General features: G+C 47.8%; 1 protein-coding gene across 5 annotated transcripts in view; it reads right to left on the bottom strand.

Moving 5' to 3' along the window:
- Positions 1-5,222: 5,222 nt before the first annotated feature.
- The window catches only part of PIK3C2B (phosphatidylinositol-4-phosphate 3-kinase catalytic subunit type 2 beta), a 61,587-nt gene continuing 57,937 nt past the window's right edge, over positions 5,223-8,872 (bottom strand). For all 5 annotated transcript variants that reach the window (XM_015248905.3, XM_006215505.4, XM_072948387.1 and 2 more), the window contains 2 exons: positions 7,696-7,824; positions 5,223-7,239 (listed from right to left, as the gene is read on the bottom strand). In XM_015248905.3, coding sequence (XP_015104391.2) covers positions 7,051-7,239; positions 7,696-7,824 — 318 coding nt within the window. In that variant the 3' untranslated portion in view covers positions 5,223-7,050. The remainder of the gene's footprint in view (positions 7,240-7,695; positions 7,825-8,872) is intronic.

Below are 8,872 nucleotides of genomic sequence, written 5' to 3'. Positions count from 1 at the left end.
CTTCAGCTACTGTTTGTTACGTATCAGCTAACAGTTGTTTCCTGTCACCTACAGAATAAAGGCTCTGTACAGTCAGTCCTCCCACTGTATTCTTCCAGCCTTCCCATCATGCAGGTTATAATCCCCGAATATTGGATTTGTTTCATGCCTCTATTCATGCTGTTTCTCAACCAAGAAAGCCCTCACCTCCTCTGTTATAGACCTACTCAAGGTCCTTCACTTGTCAACACCTTCTTGAAGTCTTTGCTGACCTCCCCCATCAGAATTATATTATACTCTGTTAGAGCACTCAGCACATTACACTATATACCCCTGTAAATGTTCTTCTCTCCTGCTGGTCTCTGCTACTCAAGGGCTGCATGCCAGTACTCAGCACAGTGGTTCCCAAAGTACAGTCTGGGCACCCCTGGGATCCCATTTTGCAACCTGAGGGTCGTCAAATTCAAGTGTATTTTCATAATAATAACTGCTATTTTCCTTTTTAACTCTTATTTTCTCAAGAGCGTATGGACATGTATCTTCTAGAGGATTCATGGTACGTGACCTGGCAACAGACTGAATGCAAAAGCAGATATAAGATCCCAGATGCCCTCTTTTAAGCCAGATAGTCAAGATATTTGGAAGGAAAAAAACACAATATCATTCTTCTTGCTGAGCTTTTTTGTTTTGAAAAATAATGTTTCATTAGAAGTGTTATTCATGTTAACATGTAATGGGCTTATTGTTTTTTTAATTAATATTTTTAAATTAATCCGTTTTGAGTTCTAAAATAATTCGATACAAATTTTAAAAAATTAAAATAAAAATAAAAAATAAATTAAATAAATATAAAAATTCAGTAAAATAAAAATTAAAAGTTAAAATAGACAGAATTCACCTAAACAAAAGTTCTTTCAGGTCCGCAACAATTCTTAAGAGTATAAAAGGAAAGCGTCCTGACACCAAAAAGTTTAGGAACCACTGACTTAGCATATTGACTGGTGCATAATAGGTGACTAATAAATGTTTGTTGAATGAATGGAAGGGTAATACTACTTTAAAATAATAGCACCTTCCTTATGGCCAAGCCGCTTACATTCCACTCTTACCTTTGTCACCAACACCGCATGACCATCCCCCCAACCCGGCCAAAAATAATTCCTTAAAAATTCTTGAATGGGCCTTCCCTTCCCCATCTGGCCATTGGATACATAATTTTTATTTTCCTTACCTTGGAAGTTGTTCTAAAGGGGAAAAATGCAATCATAAGTACTGGGAAGTGGTAAGAAGATGTGACTTGGCCTTTTCAGTCTGGGCAGGAAAATAAAGTGTGAAACATCCTACGCAAGCCTGCTATCAACGAGGCTGTGGAGCGAGGGCAGCTCTGTACACAGAGATAACACTGGGTTGCCAGGGCTGTGTGCCTTCTGGGGAAGACAAGAAGTCTTTGGACCACCAAGCTGTCTAGCATTTTGGCGGAAGATACTTTAAACCTCAGTTAATTATGTTTATTTTTAAATTGTATTTATTTATTTTTAATTATGTTTACTTTAACAGGTTTTGTAGGGCCTGAGGTATATAGCTTTTCATTTCATCTTTCAGAGTCAGTACCACCTCCAAAATTTTCTTTCTACGTATCCTACGCCCTCGAAACCACCTCCTATCTTTCCAACTCTCTGCCTTGGAATCCCTAGTCAGCGACTTATCAACCGCGAGAAACCTCCAAGCCATTGCCACTACCACCTTTTTTGTGATTCATCACCCTCCTTCACATCCCTCCTTACCTACTGTGAATTACATGGTCCGCTATTAAAATTACCCCCTTGCAACGCCCCTTCATCCTCTTGCTCTTCTCAGACTCCATTATTCTTCTCTGGTAAAATTCCAACCCTAGTTAAGCCCTGCTGTCCACTGACTCTGCGCCTACACCCTTGCCGTTAGTCACTGCCAGAGAAAAGCATTCAAACATGGCCACTGACTCACTTCATATTTGTGATGACAAATTTCATCCACGGCAGACACTCCTAGACAGCTCCTTAGTAGCTTTGCATCTGCTACACTGAGACTGCCTCAGGATGTTTCTTTATTCAAATTTCCTGCATGCCTGTAAACATTCTCAGCTGATGGTCATACCTCATACTTCACTGAGAAGCTAGATGCAGTTGGTCATAAACAACTTTATCTTTCCACCACCAAATCCACCAATCGACCTGCATCTGGACCCACCTACTTTGTAATGATCCCATTAGAAGCAAAGCAGCCTACTGGATCCTATACCTTCAAGTCTATTCAAGGAATTCTGACCTCCCTTGTCCCCGTTCTGTAACATACAGTTTTCTCTCTTAGGCTACTGGAGTACTCACATTAACGGGTTAGTATCACCTATCTTAAAAATTAAAAACTCCCTAGGTAGGTGGCCCTCCAAGTTTCTGTACCACTACCGCAAAATTACTCCAGAGTTGTCCACACACTTTCTCTGCACCTGTTCTGTTCTCAAGCTACTCCAGTGTGGTTTCCATTCCCAACACGTATTCAAACAGCTCTTATCAAGATCACCAAGAACATTTTGCCAAATCCAGTTCTCTGACTTGTGGGTTGATGTGTGCTCCCCTAAAAGATCTTCAACCGCCCAGAACCTGTGAATGTGACCTTATTTGGAAATACAGTCTTTGTAAGTTAAGATGAGGTCTTCAGGGTTGCCCCTAATCCAGTATGACTGTGTCCTTATACAAAGCGGAAATCTGAACACAGACACACGCACACACGCATAGGGAAAACACCATGCGAACCTGAAGGCGGAGCCTGGGGTGATGTATCTACAAGCCAAGGAATGCGAAAGATGGCCAGCAAACCACCAGAAGCCAGGAAAAGGCATGGAACAGATTTGCCTTCCCAACACTCAGAAGAAACCAACCCTGCCTACACCTTGACCTTGCACTTCTGGCATCCAGAACTATGAGAAAATTAATTCCTTTTGTTTAAGCCGCCCAGCCTGTGGGCCTTTGTTAGAGCAGCCCTAGGATACTGACCGTCCTTCTTGTTAGCCGCCCACGACACCACACCCTCGGTTCCCCTACAGTCTCATGGCCCCTCCTCCTCCTCTAAATGTGGGCCTGCATCAGAGCTCAGTCACCTGTCTTTTCTTCCTTAGCCTCTCCAGTCTAGGTGAGCTCATCCAGATGCACGGCATTCAATGCCAGCTCAAGCTGATGACTCCGCATCTAAACTCCAGACTGGCCCCCACCTGGGGCTTTGGACTCCGTTCTCCTGCTTCTCCACTCAGATGTCCAGACATGTCAAATTTATCATGATCCAAACAGAACTCTTAATTCCGATTCACCAAGCTCACCTTTCCCGTCCCATAAGGCTCCCATGGTCCTCTTTACCCATTTGCCAAGGCTCTAAACTTAGGAGTCACCTTCAGCCCCTCTTTTCCTCAACCGTGTACCCAATCCATCAGCAAACCCTGTCCGCCCTACTCAGCTACTTTTCACCAATGCTGCCGTCATGTCCCTCCTAGCCCACTGCTTCCATTCTTGCTTCAAACAGCAGCTAGAAAGAGCTTTCAAAATGTAAATTAAGAGCACTGTAATCCCTTTCTCAAAATCTTGTATTTTTGTTTTGTTTGGAGTGGGGTAGGTAATTAGGTTTTTATTTATCCATTTATTTTTTAAGGGAGGTACTGAGGATTGAACCCAGGACCCCATGCATGCCAGGCTTGCGCTCTACCACTGAGCTACACCCTCCCCCTGCTTTTCTCAAACCCTGTAGCAGTATCCCCATCACCCTAAAAATAAAACCCAGAGTCCTGATTGACTTTAAGACTCAGTTCAAACACCCATCCCCCCCACCTTGCCCCTCCCTTTCCCACCTGTTCTTGAGACCCAGCACTGTCATCATTTGTTTCCAAGTCTGCCTCCCTAGCTGGGCTCTGAGTTCCCTGAGGACAGGATCCACACGTTTGTTATTTTAGTGGCCACAGTGCCTGGTACCCACGTGACCCAAGCCCTTAGCATGGTTGATAGACACTTTAGACAAGTCACCCAGTGGCCAGAATTACCCCGGAACGTAAAATGCTGCCTCATTTCAACCTTTCAAGTCCAATATAACTTTTAGCTCCCAAACGCTAACAAGTCCGGTTACTTCATTTTTGCCACCTCCCTTTGAACTCGGAAAACCCAGCCTCCAGGGCTTCCTTTGTTTCTCTTCTCCCTGGGCATCCCCTTCCCGCCCCCTCCCCAGCTCTCTCATTCCCACTCCCTCAGGGTGGTTCAGATTTCTACCCCATTTGGCCAAGAAATTTCCTTAACTAAGACTCTTGCCAGATTCAACTTCTAACTTTTAAAAGGTCCACTGGGGCTTGCCTAGAACGGCAGCAGCACCTCAAGATCCTTTAGAAACACAGCAGGTAGGTTTCACTTCCTGCTGTTACAACTGAAAGTCCCCTGCAAGCCCCACAAAACCCCCCAGCAGGAAATATGTCTCCGCACTGGGAGTTTTGAAAGCTTCTGGGTAAAATGCTTCAACAAGGGTCGCATGGCCCCCAGCTTCCACTTGGGGTTCAACTCTGAGCTCAGGCTCTGCTCCAACAACGTGACCGTTGGTGCGGCGTCTCAGGGCTTGTTTCCTCTTTGCTTGAAACGGGGTTGGTTAAATAATTCTAGGCAGTAAACGTCTTAACTCCGGAGGCCTAGCTTCATTTATCCTTGCAACCCTCAGCCAGGTACCAGGTCCAAGGGCTGTATCCTTTGTGAACGGAGGCAGGCCACCGGGTAGCTCTGGTGAGCACAACGAATGTTTGTTGTCAGACCTAGCGAATGAGCCATATCAACTTCCCAGCACAGCTGTAATGAAAAATCACATCGTGTATATTAAAAAAAACACTCTAAATAACTGTGTTACACCAACTGAAAGGACTGCATTAAACATTGCCTGGGAGGATTGGCACCGGTTTGGAGTCGAACAAACCTGGATTCAAATTCTAGAGCCAAGGCTGACTTACTGTGCCCATAGGCAAATTCCTCCATCCCTCTGGGCTTCAGTTTCTTCACCTGTAAAATGGGGCTAATACTCCTCACCTGATCAAACTGCTGGGAGGCACAGTTTAGCTGATAAATGCCCAGTGCGCTGCAGCTGTCAGGGTAAAAGTTACCACCTGTAAAACCACTACTATCATTATTTTCAGCCTGTATATCAGATGTTTTAATCAAAACATGTAAACAACAAGTCTTGAAAATGACAGCTTCGTTTTTCTAAATGTCATTTATTAGAAAATACAATTCCAAAGTAGGAGATACAAGGACGTCTGGGAAGTGGGTACAGTCACAGACCTCTTTAAATTCTGGGCATAGAGGGTCAAAGTAAGATGAGCCACCGGCAAAAGCCAGTAACACATCTCTGGTCCATTCATCTGGAGAAGTTCCACCCCTGTTCCCACTCCCCCAGCCCTTGCCCACAGCAGCCAGCTTTATCCTTGGCATTTTTAATTTAAAAGAAAAGTTGAAACTTCCCTGTGGCTTCGAGTGGAGCTTCTTTCTCCAGTTATGGAATGAGTCAGCAAAAAGGGGGATTTCTGATCCTCAGAGCTGGGGAGGGACAGCCCACAGAGCATCCCCGTTTAACTCCATTCCCCGGTCACTGGGCACAGCCAGCCAATTTAAAAGGTTAGTAGCAAATTCAAAGTCTCTCCCTCTTTCTTCAAGGAAGACAACCCTTTGGAGTGAAGCACAAGAGGGAATTTCAGGTCCATCTGGGCGGGAATAAAGAGGTTAGGAGAGCAGAGATCCGGTCCCCTCTTCCAGCTCGGCTCCATCCAGCCTCCTCCCAACCAAAGAAAACCGCTGGAAAAAACAACCATTTTGATGGGATCCCCTGCCCCGCATCCCTTTCATTCAGTTAAGGGCATCCCTTTGGCTCCAGACTAAATAAGTTCATGGCCCCACACAATGAGAGAAATTCTTACAAAAATGTGACAGAAATGGAGTTAGGGAGAGAAGCAGCAAAATGAAAGGAGTGGCGGGTGACAGAAGTGTCCCAGAAGCCACCGAGCAGGCGGCCACGCTAGCATCTGCAGCCTGGAGGCCCTGGGGTGAAACCCAATCTAAGGGCCGGGGCAGCATTTTATCCCACCAGGGAGAACTGAAGGGAGAGACCTGGGGGGAGCACCCCAGCATATCAACAAGGAATGGGGAGCACCCCAGCATGTCGACAGGGACCAGATGGCCCCCAGAAGGGCTGAGAAAATGGGGGGTGGGAGCAGAAGACAGTGTTCAGGGCAAGTCCTAGCAAAGTAGGGGAAGACGAGAGGACAAACTCCCCCAAAAGAGCACGGGTCCCTGAACACAGGTCCTCCGCAGAACCCCGTGTGGAAGGCCCCTCCTGACACACGTGGGCACCACATCGCTCTCCTTTGGAGGCAAAATCAGAATGGCCCAGCCGCGCAGGCCTCAGTCCGGCACATGCAGCCCTCCCTGTCCCTCTCTACCTGCCTCAGAGAGGGGGGGCTCTCCCCGAGGGCCCACTGGGCCCCTCCCCAAATAATTCCTACAGAGAGAGAAACAGAAACAAAACACAAACAAAAACCCGGAGAAGAGTCCAGCAAGAACCTCAATCATACAGAAAGTCCGAACGGTCTTCCTCCTTTGCCTTCCAAGGCATATGTAGTCCCTTCTCACAAGGCTGCCTGTCCGGTTAGGACAACAGTTACTATTTCATTTTTTAAAAATAAAAATAAAGATACCCACCCACCCTGTCCCCCAAATGCTACTTCATATAGCCCACCCCACACACCCCAAACCAGGCATTGCTCCCTTGACACAAGGTAAACTTAAAACTTTGCTGCAACCTCACAGCCTCCAAGGGGCTGCTCATCACAACCAACCCAAACTCAGTCTGCAGAGGAGGGGCGAGCAGAGCATCTGACTCCCCCTGCCTCCTACCACGGGAGGCCCGATCCGCCGGGACAGCAGGGAGGCCCCATGAAGGGCCCTGCCCTTCCAAAGGAAAGCAGGGAGAGTCCTCTCTCCCAGCTCTACCACAAGCCCGGGGTCCTGGGCCAGGGCTCCACCGGGCTCATAAGGTCTCGTGACTTCGAGATCCCAGTGCAAACCAGCCGGTCTTCTCCTGGGCCAGGTCCAGCTCTCGCAGGCGGATGTGCACCTCCCCCAGGAGAACATTCTCCCAGAATCCTTGCTCACTCAGCACACTCAGCTGTAGCTCCCGCTGCTGCAGGTCTCCCTTGGGGATCCCATCATACACCAGCTGCAAAGGCAAAATGGGGAAGAGAGGGGAGCGGTGAGAGAGGGAACTTGAAGAATCCAGGGGGAGCAGGGAAGGGTGTCGTGGTGTGAGCTGGCTGAGGCTAAGATCACCTGACCTCCCCAGCCAGACAGAAGCCGAGGGAAGCTCTAAGGAACAAAGACAAATGACGGCTTGTCGCTGGGGCCACTGCTCCTCCTCCCAAGGCCACACCCCAGGGCTGGAGTCCCTACCCTAAGTGTCAGCAAACTTTTTTTACATAAAGGGCCAGATAAGAAATGTTTTAGGCTTTATAGGCCGTAAAGTCTGGTCTATGTCAAGACCACTCACCCCAGCCGCTGCAATATGACAGCAGCTGCAGACGAGACTTAAATGAATCGGTGTGGCCACGACCCCATATTTACAAAAACAGGCATAGTTTGCCGGCCCCAGCCCAACGCCAGCACCCTCCCCACACACCATCTCATTGTAGGTGGGGTTGCAGGTTTTCCGGGCCACTTTGGTTTTCTTCTTAGTGGTTTTCTGAGGGTCAGGAAGGAGGTAAATCTTGACATAGGGGTCAGGGTCATTCCCATCCTGGAGCAGTTGCTACGAAGGGAATGAAAACCAAAAACAAAAGATGAAGATACTTCCGTCTGTCCCTTTATCACCATTCCTGTGATCGCCCTGAGCCAGACCCTCTTCTCCCACACCCAGCTTCCTGCAACTCACAGTAACTTGTTTCCCACCCCCTCCACCCTGACAGAAGCACCCACCGTGATGGCACTAGGGGCCCTACTAAAACGTCCGTCAGACCGTCTGTCATGTCCCGTCTGCACTTGGTATGAGAACACACAGGGCATTCTAAAGTGATTACTTGGTCTGTTTTGAATGAACCATCATGTCCCCAGATATTTTTGCCTTTTTAGTCTTTGTCTTTTTTGTCATTTGCTCCAAGTAATCCCGAAGAGAAATGAGTCAGAGAGATTAAACTGCTTTTTCAAGATCAGCCAATCAGTGATTCACCCAGCCTGATGCTTGTAACACTTAAGTCAGATCTTGTCAAGCCTCTGCTCAGAATCCTCCAATGGCTCCCTCCCACCTCACTCAGGGCAAAGCCGCAGGCCTGGCCGCAGGACGCAGGCTCTGGTCCGCCGTGTCCTGTCCAACCGCACCATTCACTACTCTCCCCTTCACTCCAGGGGCTTCAGCCACGTTGGCCTCCTCCCGCACTTCCTGACATGCCCCAGGCAGGCTCCCGACTAGGGCTTTTGGATTAAACTGCTGCTTCTGCCTGGAACAGTCCTCCCTCAGACATATGTCTGTGACTTCCTCCCTCACCTCCTTCCACCTTTGCTCCAATACCTCCTCCTCAATGCGGGCTTCCCTGGCCCCTCTGCAAAACTGCCACTACCCTCATCCTCTCCAGTATCCCTTCTCTGCCTTATTCTCACCAGAGCAATTACCACTCTCTGACTTGCTATATATTCTACTTATCTGTCTGTCCACCTCCTCCTCCTAGAAGGTAAGCTCCCTGAGGGCAGGGATTTTGTTTTGTTTACCCTTGAATCCACAGCTAATGTATCAGGGCCTGGCATGGAGCAGGCAGCTGATGAACATTTGTTGAATGAAAGGAATGAATGATGGTGTAAGAGTG

This window comes from Vicugna pacos, chromosome 23, assembly GCF_048564905.1.
Source record: "Vicugna pacos chromosome 23, VicPac4, whole genome shotgun sequence".
Classification (NCBI taxonomy): Eukaryota; Metazoa; Chordata; class Mammalia; order Artiodactyla; family Camelidae; genus Vicugna; species Vicugna pacos.
The sequence above is the reverse complement of the archived record's forward strand: the minus strand, read 5'-3'. Positions and strand labels throughout refer to the sequence as shown.